This window comes from Rhinolophus sinicus, linkage group LG10, assembly GCF_036562045.2.
Source record: "Rhinolophus sinicus isolate RSC01 linkage group LG10, ASM3656204v1, whole genome shotgun sequence".
Lineage (NCBI taxonomy): Eukaryota > Metazoa > Chordata > Mammalia > Chiroptera > Rhinolophidae > Rhinolophus > Rhinolophus sinicus.
Window position 1 is genome coordinate 69483472 of NC_133759.1, and position 20026 is coordinate 69503497.

The following is a 20026-nucleotide window of genomic DNA, read 5'->3' on the forward strand; positions in this document are numbered from 1 at the left end:
TGCTTTTGACTGAACTTATTCATAGTAACCTTCCACTCGCGTGTTTTACTGTTTCAAAGTGGGTTAATCTTCCTTTATTTGGCCACTACATAAGAGTTTGCTAACATGCAGAAACTGTTACAGGCAGTGGAATAATTACAGTCATCCCTTGGTATCTGAGGGGGATTGGTTCCAGGACCCCTACAGATACCAAAATCCAAGGACACCCAAGTCCCTTCTATAAAATTGTGTAGTACTTGCATATAACCTACACACATCCTCCTATATACTTTAAATCATCTTTATGTTATAACACCTAATACAGTGCAAATGCTATTTAAATAGTTATACTGTATTGTTTAGGGAATAATGACCCCAAAAAAGTCTGTACATGTTCAATACAGGTGCAACCAGCAACAATCTTAGGCCTAACTACATAGAACAGGTGTCAGCAACAATATAGCTTGTTTTCCATAGTTTTGATCCTTGGTGGTTAGCTGAATTTGAGGACATGGCAACCGTCTGATATGGAAAGCTAGCTGGATCCAATCAGTTCACTGTAGGTTTTGCCTCCTTTTCCTGCTGGATTGGGGTTTACTAGTTTCTGTTGTATCATAGGGATAATAGCTCACAAAGGGAGGGTAATTTGTAGATAATATTCTTTAAGATTTGTGGGAACAACTGAACTTTTAAATTTGTATTAGAAAATAAAACTTTGTTCAGAATCGGATTTCATGTTTTACATATTCTTACATATTTCAGGGAGGTTTTTGAAAGGACAATACTTTTTAGTGTACTATTATTAGACTTGGATTGCTTACTGAAGTACACAAAACTCAGTGCTCCTAGTTACTATTTCCTATTAGGAAGGAAATCATTTAATTCTGGTGTAAAATTTGTTTGAAGACTGGTAAAAAGCAGGACCACCGTGTGTCATTCGTAAGCCCCAGGCACTTGCACCTTGGTGGGCCACTTATATTTTTTTTACTGCATTTGTATAAAAAATACTATGAATAAGGACTTTTTCCCCTGATTTTAAAATATTTTCGTGGGCCCTTGTAAAAAGTTGCTGTAAGAAATGTTTGAACTGTTGAGGGCTCAAACCCCCTTTATCTTTTTTAGCAGTTAGGGTTCCTAATAGCGCTTGGCTCACCACAGACCATCGTGTTTTATTGCTAACTTATTGCTCCAGGTTTGTTTTCCTAGGCTCCCACCCCCTTTGCCTACTACGTAGTTATAATACTAGCGCGTGATTGCCTTTGGTTGGATTTTGTTGAGTGACTGGCTTTTACCTAACACAATCTTTTAAATGTAAGGCTTGTAGGCCAAGCCCCCTTTTTGACTGGTTAGATAAGATTTGCACACTCGCCTCGTATGCTGGGCTACTTTTTTTTTGGTAAGCAGTAACTGAACTTGAGAAATGTGTTCAAATTTTTATATGAAGTGGAAATTGACAGTCTCAATGATTCAGAATGGTGCAAGAGGTAACCTTTTCCAGCTCACTCGTAGACAATTCTGACCAATTATGAGGCTGGATGTAAGGAATGAGGTCGAAGAGAAACAGCTGATACTGAAAAAGCGTGGCTACTTTCGAGTTTACCAAAGCTGAATTCAGAACGCCTGCCGAAGAGAATGATGAAGAGCCGTGATGCCAGGCGGCGTCTGGGTCTGGCCAGTTGCACAGCGCCTACTGCCCCGCTTTCCACGGCGGACCCGGAAGGGCCCTCCGGCGAGGGGCGGTGCTCAGGCCGGGGTCAGTCGCACTAAGTTGCGTGCCCAGGACCGAGGCCCGCCTCTCACTGGAGAGTTCCTTTTAAACTCCGCTGGGGAGCCCCTCTGCGACTCCGGTGTGTTTGCCCCCACCCCTCTGGTGGCCCGCTCTTTCTCCTCTGATTGGTCGCAGTTCCTGTTCATCAGCAGTGACGCCGGGGTCGCCTGCCGGGGCCCCGCCCTCTTCCGAGAGCTCTGAAAACAATTTTAAGATGGCGGCGGCGGCGGCGCGGAAAACAATGGGCCCGGGGCGGCGGGGCCAGGCCGAGGCCTGAGGTGGGCAGCGAGCGCCGGCCGGGGTCGGGCCGAGCGGGCCGGAGGAAGATTCGCTGCCGCGCGCGAGCCGGCTCCGCGGCCCGCGGGGCCATGGCGCGGCCGTGAGGCGGCCGGCCGCCGGCGGTGAGCGGATCCCGCAGTGCCAGCCGGCCCGGGAGGCCCGCCCCGGGCCCGGCCCGTGCTGCCCGCGGCCCATGGTGCTGCCCACCTGCCCCATGGCGGAGTTTGCGCTGCCGCGGCACAGCGCGGTCATGGAGCGCCTCCGCCGGCGCATCGAGCTGTGCCGGCGCCACCACAGCACCTGCGAGGCCCGCTACGAGGCCGTGTCGCCCGAGCGCCTGGAGCTCGAGCGCCAGCACACCTTCGCTCTGCACCAGCGCTGCATCCAGGCCAAGGCCAAGCGCGCCGGCAAGCACCGGCAACCGCCCGCCCCGGCCGCGGCCGCGGCCGCGGCCCCGCCGCCCGCGTCGACCCCGCGCCACGACGCCGCCGACGGCCCGGAGCACGGCCGCCCAGTCGCGGTGAGTAGGGCGCAGGGAGCGTCCCCTGCCGCCGCCCGGGCCGCTCTGAGACGCCCCAGTGCCTGCAGCTCCTGGGGCCTGGTTCGGGAGAGGCTGATCTGGCGGGGACCGAGCGGTTGTCACCTGCGGGAAATGACACTGTGGCATTACTATGGGATGACCGTAGAGACTTTACATGACTTTACATTACTAAACATGACCGTAGAGACTTTACATTAAGGCGTCGGCTGGGAAGGCTGGTGAACGGCAGCTGAAAGGTTTTTCTTCTAGACTGATTCAGAAATTTTGAGAATTGTATTTGAGCACGCTGGCCTTAGAGTGGCCTCATTATTTTGTAAATGTTTATTGGATCCTTGCTCATTGCTGGGACAGGACTTATATATGGAAATAAGCTGTCCTTTAGTTGACCAAATGAAACTATTCTGAATGGAAAAAGCCAAAAATCTTTGGAAACCTTACTAAAAGGCGTAGTACCGCTGTTTGTGTTGCATTAAAGTATTCCTTGTTTGGGCTGCCCTGAAATTTGTGAACTTGTGATTACAGCAGTGCTATTGACAATTCAGTTTTAATTTATAAGCCTATTTAAAATTTCTGATAATATTAAAGAGTTTGTTGGTAAATTATTTCAGGGAGGTTTTCCTCCCTGAAACTGATTTATAAAAGGGAGACAAAAGTTTTGTTGTTGTTTTTTTCTTGGTAATTTAAAGTTTAAACAAATGTTACCAATCTAATTTGTTCTGTGTATTTTTGAATGCATGCCTTTATTACCTATCCCTTGGGCTATATGGCAGTGCTCTTCCCTAACTAGTCTTCAGGTATTTGGCCTCTCTTTTCCTCTGTAAATGTTGTGTGCCCCACAGGCCCTGTTCTCTGGTTGAATAGTAACATTAGCCTGGGCTGCTGGACATTGCGTTGCCTACAACTAGTCGTGGGTTGTGGTCCTCACTTTTCTCATCTGTAAACCGCAGATATGTTTAGCTTCTTATCCTCCATGATTCTTATAAGACTCAAAAGAAGTGATTGTGGATGTGAAAATATTTTCACAAATGGAAAGGCTGCCTGCAAGGACCCTCCTCCGCACCTTTCAGAATCCTGCCATCCTTCAGGTCCAGCTCATCTTCCTCTTCTTGAAAGCTGGTTTCTGACCACACTAGCCCATAGCAGTCAGAATCAACTTTGCCAAAACATTTAGGAAATGTATTGTCTTTGATATTTATTTTTAGCACATAGTCACATACTACTTTGGTCATATCTTGCTAACTAGACTGTAAGCCCTGGGAGGCAGGGAGAGGTTTGGCTCAGAGTTCCGTACACTTCTTAGGCTCTCAGCATGTGTTTGTTGAATGATTGATAATAAACTTGGCAGTACACTTTATTCAGTAATTTATCCTCTTATGCACTAATCTCAAAAGCAAAATGGCTTAACTTCATGATTCCTTTACTAACAACTTGTTTTAAGGAAGGACTTCAAGAGTAGTGGGTGGTCATTCTAGTTAAAGTAAAGAAAGCTCATAAAAGTCTTGGTTTTACACACAAAGAGTTGCCTTGAACTCCCTCTAGAAAGCATATTAGTAGTGATTCAATTTGTTTAAAGAGTAGGAGTTTAGACCCCCTATGGTATTTTTAGTCCTGAATTAATGGAGAGATTAGGCATGTTGTTTGAAGAGAAATTAATTTTGAGTGTGTTCGAACTTGAATCTGGCTTGTCGGTTATTCCTCTGGGTGTCAGCCTGATTAGATGTGTCGTGTTACATTGATGTCTTATCACATTAAATCTTGACGCATGGATTTCATGAGTTTCACCTTTAGAGTGGAAGTGCTCTTCTGTCTCCCTACCAGGAAGAGGACCCCTGTTCACTTCACTTTCCAGGTGATTCTGGGTATGCTCTTCGGCCTTGGAATGGGATCGCAGGAATGGAAGATCAATGTCACTAAGAAAACAGTGGCATTTTCCATTTTAGTGGCTCCTTCACTTCACAACGGGAGAGAGACCTTGCCTGGGTAGGATATGACTTGGAGAGAGAGCACAGCTTGCACAGGGAGAGGGACGGTCATTGTTATTTTTGACAATTCTATATATATTTGATACAAATATAGAAATAAATCAAATCTATATATATAGAGAATAACATATGGAATATTATTTCTTCTTTTTCCCCCAAATGTATTGTAGTACTGTTGGGCGGCTATCTGATAGCTACAGTTACCATTAACAAACCATTTGTGCAGCTTTTTGAAAAGGGATCAAATTAACTAATAGAGTTCACCTGTAGGTTTTTTCCTTTTAGGATATCCCACCGCAGCAAAATCTTAACCACTGTCTGCTTACTCTGTTAAAGATGGATCAGAAACAGTGCTTCAGACTCTATCTAGTTGTCAAGGAATGACCTTACTAGGTTTTCTTCATGCTGTGTGTGCTCTTTAAAAACCAAATAGTAGTTTTCTAATGACAGTTATGGTTGACTTTTTATTAGGAACACTAGATTATAGAGAATTACACCACCACCCCACTTTATACATGTATTCATTCTGTAATGAAAATAGTCTTTTACAATAGCTTGAACTTTTTTCTTTTAACAAAATGCTGTAAAGGTTTATGCCTCGTCCCTTTATCTACGATTGTTATTTTGTGCTGCTTGATAGTCTAAAAGTAGAAATTTGACAGAAAAATGCCAAATTTCCAGTTTCATGGAAACTGCCTTCCTTGCTTAGCTTAGGTGTGCAAAATTTCTTCCTCTATCTCTTTAACTTTTATTTATACATAATTTAAAACAAAAACTATACAAGTAGTATAAAGAACAGGTTAGATTCTACCCACTGTCACCAGTGAGCCCCATTTACTTTATCATTTGCACATACCCTCTCTCCCTCTCTAAAACTTTTATTCTCTGAACCACCTGAGAGGACATTGCACATCTCATGGCTCTCTACTTCCATATACCCCAGTGTATACCTTCTAAGAGTTAAGAAGTATGTGCACGTTTTTAATAATGATTTTGTAGACCAAAATTATGTAAGAATTATTCAAATACATTATTTCTAGGGAGTAGATATTTCTGAACATAAAACAGACATTGTGCTGTAATCATGTGGGATAGTTTTAGAGAAAAGATGACTAATGTGGCTTTAGGATCCCATTTCTTCCTATAACATCTGGGACCTTGTCCTAGCACCCTCTTTCCTTTTTTATTGTCAGTATCCGGTTTCCCACAGCATCCTTCCCTTCAGCTTGAAAGCACAAGCAGATATTCCCCTTTCTTTTGTCTTTTCTCACCCTCAAACTCGCACTCCATCTTCTTCCTTCCCTTTGCCCTTTCCTTGAACTTCCCATTTACTCAGCCTATTGTAATCTGCCTTCTACCTCTTCTACTTTTCCGACGTTGCCCCCTGAAAGGACACCAAAGATGGAATTGCCAAATTTAGTGGCTTCTTAGTCATCATTCCTCTTGACTTCCTCCTCCTTAAGACTCTTCTCTGAGCTCCTACTCTCTTCTTATTTTCTTTCCAGCTTTCTGTTTTTTTCTCAGTCTCCTTCCTGCTTTCCCATATTAATTCATACAACAAATATTTGAGTGCCTACTGTGGGCCAGAGCGTATTTTAGGCACTAGAAATACAGCAGTGAACAGGACAAATTAAAACTCTGCTTTCATAGAGGAAATTATCTCATCGATAATTTTAAAAATTAATTTTAGAGTTTCCAGAAGACTGCCCAACTGACCCTTCTCTTGCTTGAATAAATCTTCCTTCTGTAAAACAAAGAAATAATAAAAATTAGTTTTGTGTTTTTTTTAAGGTGTTTGGTTTCTTTTTTTTCCTTTTTTTTAAATTTTATTTTATTAAATTTATTGGGGTGACAATTGTTAGTAAAATTACATAGATTTCAGGTGTACAATTCTGTATTACATCATCTATAAATCCCATTGTGTGTTCATCACCCAGAGTCAGTTCTCCTTCCATCACCATATATTCGATCCCCCTTACCCTCATCACCCACCCTCCACCCCCCGCCCCCCTAAAATTAGTTTTAAATTATAATAAATCCTAAGAAAAATTAAAAGAGTAGTGTGATACTGAGCGATTTATAGTAGCAGCTTTAGATGAGATGCTTTGTCTTAATTTGGGCCTGAAGGACAGGAGGGTCATCCGTTAGCCGAAAGTCTCAAGAAAGAACATTCCAGTTAGAACCACCAGCACAAAGTCTCTGAGGCAGGAACCTTCTGAGCTTGCATGAAGAACAGAAAGGCGATCAGTGTGGCCGGTAGGCAGGTGGTCTGAGAGGTGGGTGAGCAAGGATCAGATCAAGTGCAGTGGGAAGCAATAGCAGGATTTTAAGCAGAAACATGACGTGATGTGACTTATTTTTTAAAGGTCATTCTAGTGCTGGTGGGGATTGGTGTGGGTAAGAGTGGATGCAGTTAAGGCTTTTGCGGTGGTGCAGGCTGGGGCTGGTGTAGTAGAGGAAATGAAGAGGACGAGATGGATTCTGGGCACTTCCTGATGGTAGAGGTAGCAGCTTGGGGACGGGCTAGATGGAGTAGATGGGGGCAAGAGGGAGGCGGAGTGTTGAGGGGAATTCTGAGTTTTTTTGGCTTGAGAAACTTTGCTCACTTTTTAAATAGTTATGTTTCCATCCTCTACTTTGTAATGTCATTGACTTTCATAGCTTCGTTTATCACCTGTAAGATTCTCCAAATTTCTAGATTCTACAGAGGTTCAGATCCATATTTCCAAATGTCTACTATACATTTCCATTTTGAGTTTCCACATGTCCAAAATGGACTCTTCCCTTTTCCTGTCAATCTTACATTCCTTTGGAATGTTTTCCCCAGCACATGCAACCAAAGTGGAAACCGGGGAGTTTCCCACTCCTTTCCTTCACTTCCAGCTCTCAGGTGCTCATTTGTTCAATGAACGTTGAGCTCCTACTGGGAGCCGGGAATTGTGGTGGCACAGGATCTGTGTCAGGCAGCCTAATGGGAAGTAGGTAGTAAATAGGTCATTTCAAAGCCATGTTGGGGGTTTCAAAGCCTGTGGGAATATTGGGGAAGGGATGCCTCTTTGGGTGAGGTTTGGAAAGCTTTAAAAATTTGGCTTTTAAATGCGTCTTAATATTTTGCCAGATGCTCTTCCCAAAGGGTGTTCAATGGAACACTGATTTCAATGCCATATTAAAAGAGGAGAACAAATTTAGGAGACAGTGGGATAAACAGACTTAAACAGTGTCCTTATTTAGGACATTTCCAAACCTTTAATACGCTAATATGCAATGGGGACCTGAGCCTTATCAAAGGCATCTGATAAGATTTTGATCCCTTTGGGAAACTAAGCCAAAGCACAAAATTATGACAATGAGTAGTTCTTTGATTTTGGGGCTTGAAGTGCCTGAACCTGGAAGATAAAGCTGGAAACGTAGGAGTCAAATCATGAAAAGTTGTACATTTGATAATAGGTATTTGGACCAAGTAATTGTGAAATATTGTGAATTTCCTCACACATTTTTATGCTGACATCTAAAGCTTTTCATCCGAAGTTTTTAAGCTTATCAAAAATTATAATGCATTTATTGTGTTGATCTATAGTGCATTTATTATGTTGATCAATTGTATACCAAACTATCATAACTCAATTTATTAAGTAAAATATATGAAATAAGCAATTTATATAACATGGAGTCTTATAAAGTGCTGCATATATTTAATGTGAATCAACTATTCTAAAAAGAAAAGAAAAGGGGCAAAAATACTATTTATAGTTGAAGGGGATATAAATTCCAGACAATTATAAATATTAACATTTAAAAATAAAAAGGTTACATCACTTTTTAAAATGTAGCTAGTAGAATCTGAATACCTTAACAATATGCTTTCATCAGTTATTTAAAGAATGCTTTTCTTTAACAAAAATTTAAAATCATTCCTTTTTCTCCTGGAACTTGTATTTCTTTTACACTTGCCCCACGTAATTTTATTCTTTTTTTGTTTTCTCCCCTTCTTCCACCACCCACCCACCCCTTTGGTCAAGCCATTGTTTCTCAGTCTAGTTGTGTAGGACACAGCTCCCTGGCCCATGCTGGTATTAGGAGCCTTGCGCTACCTCCCTCCCCCTCAGCTGAGGCAGTCGGTCACAGGTCACCGGCTCACAGCAGCAGCTCACGCTGGCCACTGGCCACTAATGGCGGCACACAGTAGCCGGTGGCAGCACATGGCAGCCCACGCCAACCTCTGGCTGCTCAGGGCAGCCCAGCTCCAGGGAGAGCCATTGTTCACAATCTTAGCTGTAGAGGGCGCAGCTTCCTGGCCCATGTGGGAATTGAACCGGTGATCTTGGTGTTAGGATCTTGGCGCTCCAACCACCTGAGCCGCAGGTCCGACCCCCTGTAGTTTTATTCTAACATAATGAATGCTTGCAGTTCTTTTTATTTGATTAGCATATTTTTCTAGAACAAAAACAAGATATAAAAATTGAAATTAAAAACTTTTCAATTTACTTTGACCATAAAGCTCTATGCATATTTTTGCTCTTTTCAAGTTAATTTATACAGAAGAAGAATATATGTAGCATTTGTATATGAAGCATTTATATATGAAAGCTAGGTGTAGCATCTGAGTATTAACGAGTGTTTATTTCAATAAGTTGAGTTATAGTAATTGAGTACACAACAAAATAAATGCATTATACATTTTTGTAATTAATTATTAATCAAAAAAGTACAAGTTTATTAGAAATGCCTCCCTTAGTGAGATGGATGAGGGTTCCCCTTCCTGAGTTTGTTCACATAAGCATAGATGTATTTGTTGGCAAAATGATAGTTCTCGATTCTATTTCTATTTTTTGTTTTTATAAATTTAAGTCCCATAAATCCTTGTTTACATAAATAAATATAAAAGAAAGGAAGAAATTTAGTATGGTAATGTTGTGTAATTTTTTTGAAACTTGAGTTGTATGCCAGAAATCACAATGATGTATCATCAGAAATTAATTTACTAATTAGCTGACAACATGGTTGGATACACCTTTAATTTATTGAAAGCAAAGAATTAGAAACCATCTTGACTTATAAAAGGATAAATCTAGTTATTAGTTACTTACTTTCTCAGTTACTGATAAATATAACACAAAGGCTTTACCAAATTTTACCAATTTATTATTAGATATACCTGTTATTCTTTCACACAGAGGTACCTTGTTTAATCTAATACATTCAAAATTGGTTAGGAAAATCAAAATGCTGTTATTTTAGTACACCTTTGCCAATACAGTAGTTTTTGATAAAATACTTTTTGTCTGCTTTAGATAATTTTTTCATCAAAATCTTAGAAGTGCTGTTATATCTTGTTTAATGTGTGGAAAATGTCTACTGTATAACCTAATTGGCAAAACCAGTTTTGTCTTCGTTGTCAAATTTATCAGCCAAATCAGACTCAGCTTTCTGTGAGAAAAAGTTTGACTTCATTTTTCAACTGTACCTACTACGTCTCCATGATAAGCCCCTCACTTCCAAGGGAGAGAGTTCACGAGCATGGAGCCTTGTCATGAGTTTTATTGCCTGTCAGATACGATGCATTGCCTTCATATTTCTTACCCTTGTTCTCTGCTGTCTCATGGGATGTTCCTTCAAGGAGCTACTATACACTGATTGATTAGTTGAGGGTGGAAGGATGATGTTTTTAATTGAAAAAATATCACCTCTCCTGCTTCCTGCTCTATGGTATATCTGAATTCAAAGCATCCCAACTCACCGGCCAAACTTAGGCAACCAATGTTCTCAAGGCTCTTATGGGCGGTGGACGACCTTGCTGCCTAGCAGAGCAGCTGACAGACCAGTACAGACACACAGTTGAAGTGGCATCAGTTGGACCATGCCTGGTGGAATAGCATGTTGCTGGATGGCGCCTGCAACCATGGGGATGAAGCCCATGTGCAATACACCCAAGATCCCCAAAGTAGTACTTTCGATGCACTGCTTTGAAAACAGCCTAATTTCTCTTAGTGTCTTCCCATGTCTGTCCTTCCCCAGTCTCATAATGTCTGCCTGCTCAGCCGTCAGAACTTTGCTCATGTGTCGTCTCCCCCAGGATGCCTTCCCTCAGTCGTTCCTCAAGCTGGGTTAGGTCCTTAACCTCTGTCAGAACAGTCCCACGGAGCTTTAATTAGTGTGTTTACTGCGCTCCATTAGACTATGAGCAACTTGAGAGCAAGACCAAGAGTCTGGCACCATACCTGCCACATGTTTAGCAGTCAGAAGCATAGATTGAATGACTAGTAATGATACTGTGGAAGGGAATGAGAAGCTGTATGTTTTTAGGCTGTGGTCATTTCAAAAATGGAGTTGGTAGAGGTAAGATGATAGACCCAGATCTGTACTCCCATGTTCCTTGCAGCCTTATTCACAGTAGCCAAGAGGTGGACGCAGTCTAAATTTCCATCAACAGATGAGTAAAGAAAACATGGTATATACGTACAATGGAATATTATTCACTCTTAAAAAGGAAGGAAATCATGTTATATGCCAAAACATTGATGAACCCTGAGAACATGATGCTATGTAAAATCACTTAGTTGCAAAAAGACGAATACCGTATGATTTCAATTATATGAGGTATCTAAAATAGTCAAACCCTTGGAAACAGAAAGTAGAATGCTAGTTGCCAGAGGCTGGAGGGAAGGGGGAATCATTCATTCAGTGGGTATAAAGTTTCAGGTTTGCAAGATTAAAAACTTCTAGAGATTTGTTGCAGGACAGTGTGCATATAGTTAACACTATTGTACATTTAAAAAGGGTTAAGATAGTAAATTTTGTGATATGGGTTTTTGACCACAATTTTTGAAAAATTATAGGACAAAAACCATGATTTTACAAACCACATGCCCTGAAAATTTTCTAAGGGCTTCTTCATAAAGGCAATGAAATTAGACAGACTAGAGTCATTTTAAAGTCAAAGAGAGAAAGATGTGATAGAGTTTGTGATTCTCTGCGTGAATATAAAACAAGGAAAAAGTTTGTGTCTCTATTGCTATATAGTAGTATCTTTATTGCTATACAGTTATAAATAAAGTGTGTTAATCTAAACAATAACAAAAAAGACGGTAGGCCCTGTGTCTCAGGGAAGGACGGGGGTGCTGATGAGCAGAAGGAAGATAATTCAATATTTGCATACAGACAGGGTGAAGGTTATTATGGGCCAGAAGTCAAAAACCTAAATGCAATGACTGTTTTGGCTTAAAGTATTTGTATGGCTTTAAGCATGATACTCGTTCTCTCTGCTCCAAATTCCTCATCTTTGAAGGGTGTTAAGGGGAAAAAAAGTTCTAAGAGACCAAAGATTGTAAACTAAGTGGAAAAATTTTACTTCCAAGCAGGTAACCCAATCTAGCACAGTCTAGGCTCTCTCTCTGAGGGTTGAGGTTCACGGGAGGTAAAACAGGGCAGTTTTTCTAAAGCCAGAAGACCACAAAGCATCTCTTCCCTTACTGGGAAAGCTAAGTCTCCAAGTGTTGCTGACACGCTAATGATATCAGGACCTTTCCCTTAAGGAAGCCGTGAGCTGGCTGGAGGTGATACACTGTGGAAAGAGGCAGTTGTCTTGGGATTCTGCCTTGAGCTGCCTCTGCTGCTTGTAGCAGTCCCTCCCCACCCCATCCATGTTTCAGTTACCAAGGTTTTGCTTTCAACGGTTTCAGTTACCCATGGTCAATTGTGGTCCGAAAATATTAAATGAAAAATTCCAGAAATAATTCATAAGTTTTAAATTGAAATCTAGCCATTGACATCTTCATGGCTCGATGATCCAGGATCACCCAAAGCAGATTATCCTCTGTCTGACGTATCCTCAGAAGGTAAATAGTAGCCTAACACCTGCTTCATTCACCTCACTTCATCTCATCACATAGGCATTTTAGCACCTCACATCATTATAAGAAGAGAGTACAGTACAATAAGATATTTAGAGAGACATCACATTCCCATAACTTTTATTACAGTGTATTGTCATAATTGTTCTGTTTTATTATTCACTTACTCTGCCTAATTTATATATTAAACTTCACCATAGTTATGTATTTGTAGGGAAAAAGCATAGTATACAAGGGTTTGGTACTATCTGTGGTTTAGACATCCACTGGGGGTCTTGGAATGTATCCCCCACGGATAAGGGGGAACTACTTTATGTGATGTGCTGTGTTAGGACCACGAAATCCATTATCAGGCCTGCTTTGATATAAGTAACCTCGCTGGTCAGATCACAATAAAATTTTAAAAGAACCAGGCTGTTTAAATATATTGCCATTTAATCCTCACAGCAGTCTCATATGGTAGATATTGTTATGTCCAATTTTACATGTAAGGGGAAAAAAGTAAGACTCACAGGTTACCTTGCCAAGGTTGCCAGCTCAGTCGTAGGACCAAAGTTCAAACCAAAGTCCAATACCAAAGGTCTTTATCTTTCCACTATGACATTTCGCTTTTGCAGATGAAATCATACATGGGGAAGAAATTTATAAAACCTGGAAGTTTTTTTAGAAACAAATTGCTGGTTAATATTTTTCACTCAAAGACACTCTGTGTCAGAGTGGCGCATATATAAGAATTACTTAGAACAGTTTTTAACTATACATCTCCTTGCCTCTACCCTCTTTCACCTCCTCTGATGTTTGTCCCTTATTGTTGCTGAAATGAGTCACTGTATTGATGGGAATATGTCATGTCCTTTAGTTGTGTGGTGGTAGGTTAATATTTGCTCTCAATTCTTTATTCTCTAGGTCATATTATAAACCCACACCCTTGCCATAGCTTCTTAGCAGGCAGAGTATACTTCCCCGTCCCTTGATTTGGTGCTTGGACTTAGGACTTGCTTTAGACAATGAGATGTTAATGAGCGAGATAAGAGGATATATTGTATTTATGGAACAAAAGTTTTTTTTTAAATTCAGAAAGCAAAATCTTGGAAATATTTTTAAAATATGAAATATATGTGTGAACTATACATATAAAATATAAGCAATTTTCCCAAAAAGTAGAGAGAGGGAAAAAAAGACAAACCAGATGGAAAATAGAAAAGAAAATTAGAGGACCAGCGTAGGAGGCCCAACATCTGAATAACAGAAATTGCAGGAAGAAAACAGGGAGGGAATGATTAATAAAATAATTTGAGAACTGAAGGACATGAGTTGCCAGATTAAAAGGGCATGCAGTGTGCCCATCACTGGGGAAGAAAATAGACCTACATCAGTCATAAAATTTCTGAACATTGGGTTTAAAAGGGGCTATAGGTAGGCTTGCAGGGTGGGGAGGTTTCTAGGTCACATGTCAAGAATCAGAGTGTCTTTGGACCTTACAGCAGCAACATGGGAAGCAAGAAGACGGTGGTACAGTGCCTCCAAACTTCTGAAGGAAAATGATTGCAAACCTAGAATTCAATACCTAGCCAAAGTATACAACAAGAATATAGAATAAAGTCGTTTTCAGAGATGAATTTTTTTTTAAATTTGACTGTCACATGTCCTTTCTCAAGAAGCTGCTATAAGAAGTACTATACCAAAATTAAAAGAATAAATCAGGAAAGAGTCAGACATGAGAGACAGGAAGCAAGACACCCAACACGAGATGACAAGGGATCCCTTGGAGGAACATGAAAGGTGATCCCAGGATGACAGCCCGGCACCAGACTGGAGGCATCTGAGCCCTACTGCAACAGTGTCAACACCAAGGCCCCCACTTCCATCAGGCCATCTTCTTAACCCGAGGACAGAACGCCCAGGAGAACTTGGCCTGGATTCTCCCGAGGACACACATGTCACTGATGAAAGCTCTCAGTTTTCCCTGAGAGCTGAGGGGTCCACGGTGGGCTTAGGAGCAGGGGGTGCAGGGCAACCCACTCCCTCTGCCCACCCACCTGCTGCAGTCCCACACCTGGTCCACCCCACAGTCCTGCCAGGTGCCCAACTGTGGGGAACCCTGTTTCCCAGGACTTGCTCCTGACCTCACTCATGACTTCCCCAAAAAGGGTCTCGTCACCTCCCAGAGAAGCGGAAGTCAGACCCTGAGCCGAGACTGTCCCGCTCACCTCCTCCTGGGGCCTCCGCCCAGCAGGGCAGTGCTGCCCTGTCCTTGCCTGGCTGCTGTGCGCTTGCGCTCCGTCTTCAAGACAAGGTGGTTTATTGTGGGGGTAGGTTACATGAGGGTGGTGGAGCTACAAATCACAGCTGTTAACACAAAGTCAGGATATTAGTTATATCTGGGGGGCGTGGGAGCATGAAGAGAGGATGGAGGGGCTTCTAAGGAGAGTTCCTCAGCCTCAATGTGTCTTTGAATCACCTGGAGATCCTGTTAGACAGGGGATGCTAAGGCAGAGGTGGAGGTACTGAGAGTCAGCATTTGCAACCTTCCAGGTGATGCCAGTTGTGCTGTCCCAGGACCACACTTTGAGTGCCAGGTTTCTAAAGTGCTGGTACTGTTGTTTCTTCACTTGAGCAGTTGGTGCACAGTGTTCATTTTATTACTACTTTTTGCACTGTTGTGTATGCATATATGTAAGATACCTTTCACAAGAAAAACATTTTAATTGCAAAGGAAAAGTATAATATGACAAAGGTGGGTTGAGCAGTAAGCCTGGAGACATAAACTTGTCAAATCATAAAAGTCTTGCATACTGCACTAGTCAGGGTTCTCCAGAGAAACAACCATTAGGAGATATAGTGATAGATATGTAGAGAGAGATTGATCAATTTTAATGAATTGCTTCATGCAGTGATGGTGGCTGACGAGTCCCTAAGATCTGCAGTCGGAAAGCTGAAGACCCCGGAGAGCCGACAGCACAGCTCCAGTCCGAGTGTTGGCAGGTTTGAGACCCAAAAGAACCGATTTTTAAAACTCAAGGCAATCCGGTGGGCGGAGTTTCCTCTTACCAGCTTTTTCTATTCAGGCCCCTCACTACCTAGGTTAGGCCCACTCACATGAGGAAAGACAGTCTGCTTTACTCAGCCCACAGACTCACATATTAATTTTATCCAGAAGCACCCTCACACACACCCAAAATAATCTGAATATATGGGCATCCCGTGGCCTAGTCAAATTGATGCATAAAATCAATCATTGCATACCATGGCAAGGAGCTTGCACTTGATTCTTTTTACCTACTGTGGAGAGCCAATGAAAGGATTGAAATAATGGTGAACCTTGAGTAAATCTGTGCCTTAGGTCATCTTTGCAGTGGCGTAGAGGGCGGATGTGGGGGGCGAGTACAGGTGGTAGAAGGTTGGCAACAGAGAGACCAGTTATAAGGCTATTTTACTGGTCTTAGCAAGAAATGAGTAGGAAGAGCTAGTAAGTGGCTGTGTGGGGACAGAAGGACAGATTCCTTAGATACTGAAATGGTAAAGTGAACAGGATTTGGCAGTTGATTAGGAGTTGGGGGAGGAGCTAGGGATGAATCAAGAGTTTCTGATTTTTGAGATTCCGCTTACTGAGCCAGGTCAGGAGAGCGCCTACGGGTAGGGGCTGCTGGGAAGTTGTATTCAGCCATGTGGGCCTTGCTGGTGACCTGTGGCAGGGCAGCTTCAGAGGAGTGGCAGGGACATGAGATGCAGGGCTAACCCCTGCTCCAAGTCTGCAGAGCTCTTGAGCTGCAACCCCTCTGGGGCCGGGCCTGAGGTGCACTGCTAATGTCCCAATGTCCCACTGATCCATTGACAGTTTACACTGAAGGTTGTCCATTTCACGTCAAGAGTATGACCTTTCTACATTTTTGTCCTAAGCGTTTTTATTAGAGAAAGTCTACCATCCGTGTCAGAAGTTGGGTTCTGTAGTACAGTGTAAGCACATGCATGCAGCCTGTATAAGTTAAGTGGAGAGTTGAGAATTTACATGTGTTCTGTGTTCTGTACCAGCCTTTAGTGTGGCAGGCAGCTAGCCACCCCTGGGGGCTATGAAGTTGCAGGTGGATATTTGCAGCTCACACCCCCCAGAGTTCTCTACTGTGCTTTCTAGGATTGTTAAGATGGGAGCAGCCATCACTGTCACTCCCTGTTACACACACACACACACACACACACACACACACACACACACACACAGAGCTTTTGAGCTATGGTTACTGCTGATCTTCCTCTTCACTCTCCTTTCTACTGGCCAAGCCTAAGTTTCCTTCCCTGTGAAATGATAACATCTGCTTTGCAGTTGCTCTGCCTACCACAGAACAGGTGTTTAATAAATGGTAGCTCTTATTGATTTAGGAGATTTTTTTTAAATGTTCATTTTGTTGTTTTTGATCTCCTGATTACCTCTGTTAATCAGGCATGAGCTTTTACGAAAAGACCAGGCCAACCATGGAATGTTCTGGTTTGGCAAACTAGCCAGCCCCAATCAACAGGCAGAATTTAGGGGTCTGTTTACTAAGCAATGATGAGTCAAGTCCTGTTCTGGGGGACAGACGTGAATGAGTAACCCGGCCCTAGGAGCTGACAGAGAGATACAGACTGACTACTGCTGTGCTTTTATATGCGTCACACCAGAGGATGGCACAAAAAGCCAGTGGCAAACTCTGCGGTCACCTCGGGGAATTGAGAAAGACTTTAAAAAGGTGGGCACGACATGCTCCGTGCTACTGAGAGCAGGGCTGTGCTCAGGAACAGAGCTCACTGTGCACCTGGCAAAACCACTTCTGTGCCCCGCTCCATCCTTAACCTCACACGTCCATGGCCTCTCCCCAGGGCCTCTCTGCTGCCACCTGCCATCACTTACTGCTCTCACCAGCCACACACCAGCCTGCCAGAGACATTCTTCTCCCAGAGGCCCTTGGGTCAAACCCCTTCAGCAAACCTCAGCAGTTCCACCTTGAACACACATCCAGGATTGGCCACTTCTTAGCATCTGTGCCACTACCACCCTGGTCTAAACCATCGTTTCTTTTACCTGGATGATTGCCTCCTAATCCGTTTCCATGCTGGCCCTCACCTTCCTACAGTCTGCTCTCCACCCAGCAGCCAGAATGATCTTGTTTCCCCTGCTCCGACCCCACCGCCGGTTTTCCATCTCACCTGGGGATAAGCCACCCCTTAACCAGGGCCCACAGGCCCTGTGCAGTCTGGCACTCTGGTCCCTCCTGCCAGCTTCCCGGTCTCCGGCGCGTCTCCACTAGGCATGCTCCCACTTGGCCTCTCGCACTGCTGGACCCTTTTCTGCAGATGTTGGCACAACTCATCTGCAGACTTTGGCTCGTACTTCTCATTCCATGAGGCCTTTCCTGAGCACCTTATTTGAAACCATAAGCCTCACAAACTGCCTTTCTTTCCATGCTCGATCTTCTCGGGAGCAAAAGCCAAGTAGAATGTAGGCTCCAAGGGAGTAAGCGTTTGTTTTGTTCCCTGCCACCTCCCCAGGACCCAGGCAGCGGCAGGCCGGCTAAGTGAACTCTAGCTCTGATGGATTCTTGTTGAACACATTGAACGAGATCATGAGAAGGAGTTTGGGAGAAAGAGAGGAGGGCGAGGTTGAGTACTTCAGACAGGAAATTCCTGTGCAGAGGCCTGGTGTGTGGAGTTCAGCTTTTCTGACATGGGAGAACCGGCTGCAAGGGGAGCCCCGTGTGCAGTAAGGAACCTGCTGCCGCAGCCGGTGCAGGGCCAGTAGCCTGGAAACTTAGGCCCAGTACAGTAGCCGCCAGTCGGGGAGGGCTGTAAGTACTTGAAATGCTCCTAGTCCAAATTGAATTGTACCAAAGGTGTGAACTACACACTGGGTTTTGAAAATTTAGTACCAAAAAGAATGCAAACTAAAATATCTCTAATTTTTTGTATCACTTACATTTGAAATAATATATTGGGTTAAATAAAATATATTATTAAAATTAGCTTCACCTGTGTATTTTTAGTGGGCCTACACCTGGAGAGCTTGTTTCCTGGGCCCCTCTTCCCCCAAGTTCCGGAGTCGGTGGGCCTGGGGTAGTGTCTGAGAATTTGCGTTTCCAGTAGGTTCCCAAGTGATGCTGGAGCACCTTTCGAGAGCACTGCTCTTAGAACAAAACAGTTTTAAGTCACTGAGTGGAGAGGAAGCGTTTCAAGGGAAAAAGCCCTGATAAGGCCGATCCAGAAGGAATAAGGTGGAGCTGAAAGGAGTTAAATCTTCACAAGGAGAGATGTTTCCTCTCAAAGAAGGAAAGGAAATAGTTGATGATGGTAAGTAAATACACTGGGAAGTTTTAAGGTGAAAAAGGCACATTTGGTGGAGTCACCAAAGTTGGACTTTGAGAAATTACTTTGAAATAGATCTGTATTCACAACCTGGTTCGGCACGCACTTTCCACGTTCTTAACTTCTCTCAGCCCGAGTGCCTTGATCTTGAAATTGGGGATAATAGTACAGCATTAATTCTGAAGGTTGTCCTGAAAATTAAGTGAACTAGTACTGCCTCCATTATTGGGTAGAGAGAACCTGTGAAACCGAAGGACAAATATCCATGAGGCTAAAGAACGGTAGAGTGACCGGGAAGGGGAGCGACGAGGAAGGTGGGCGGTTGTTCTGGGAACGGTCTCTGGGCACCTGTAACTTGCTGAGCAGTGGACCTGGCTCTGTGGATGAAAAGGGCAAGGCTCTTGTCCTCTGTGGACCGGGAGAGATGCAGGCAGGCAGGTCTCGGTTTTATAGTATGACTGCAGCGCTTTACCAGGAATGGGAAACATAAGTACTATGGACAAGCATTGTTAGAGCGCTAGGGGTAGAGTAGCAACTTGACTATGTGGGGTCCATGGGCAGGGGAAAGGCCACAGAGGAGCTGATGTTTGAGCTAAATCTTAAAGGACTCGTAGGAGGTCGTCAGGCTAGAGGTATATTCTCAGTCCTGAGGAGTTCAGTTTAAATTGGGGCCTTAAGGGCACAGCAGGGGATTAATCAGACAAGTCATCGATCAGATCAGACAGGCCCTTATGTCCCAGGTTAAGGAATTGGAACTTCATCTGTAAGTGATGGGGAAGTAAGAAGTAATTTAAATCGTTCGGATATGTGATTATAGAGCGCACACTGATGACATGGCGGGCAGGACAGAGAGAACAGAGAGCGCTCAGCATGAAGTTACTGCAGTAATCTGGGTGAACCAATGAGTTGAGCTAAGGTGGTGCTTGGAGGGCTCACACCGGAGAGAGATTTAGAAGGTAGACTCAGCAGAGCGCAGGTGGGTCACCTGAGAGGACAGGGTTGAGCCCTGCACCTGGTCAGGGAGGAGGCAGGTGCTGAGTGTGGAGAGCGCCGAGCATCCCCGCACAGATCCCCAGTTTCCAGTCGCGTACAAATTTAGAACACGGGGGCACAAAGAAGACGGTCCACTCAATAAATATTCAAGTGCCTGCTCTTGTCGGGTGGTTAGGCTGTGGCCAAGGCCCTGAGTGGATGAGGTGACAGCAGTGAAAAGGGATGAAGGCCTGCTGGTGTCATCCCTGAAGGAAGAGGCATGAGAAGGGCCAGCCTGCTAGGAGTGGCCTTGGAGGCAGGA

General features: G+C 43.5%; 1 protein-coding gene across 2 annotated transcripts in view; it reads left to right on the plus strand.

The window, feature by feature from the left end:
- The first annotated feature begins 1934 nt into the window (after positions 1-1934).
- The window catches only part of MAML1 (mastermind like transcriptional coactivator 1), a 40141-nt gene continuing 22049 nt past the window's right edge, over positions 1935-20026 (plus strand). Inside the window, exon 1 of one of the 2 annotated variants that reach the window (XM_019716939.2) lies at positions 1935-2546. In XM_019716939.2, coding sequence (XP_019572498.2) covers positions 2220-2546 — 327 coding nt within the window. In that variant the 5' untranslated portion in view covers positions 1935-2219. Of the gene's footprint in view, positions 2547-18692; positions 18718-20026 lie in introns of those variants that run through there. The other variant, XM_074313334.1, reaches the window with a different exon arrangement.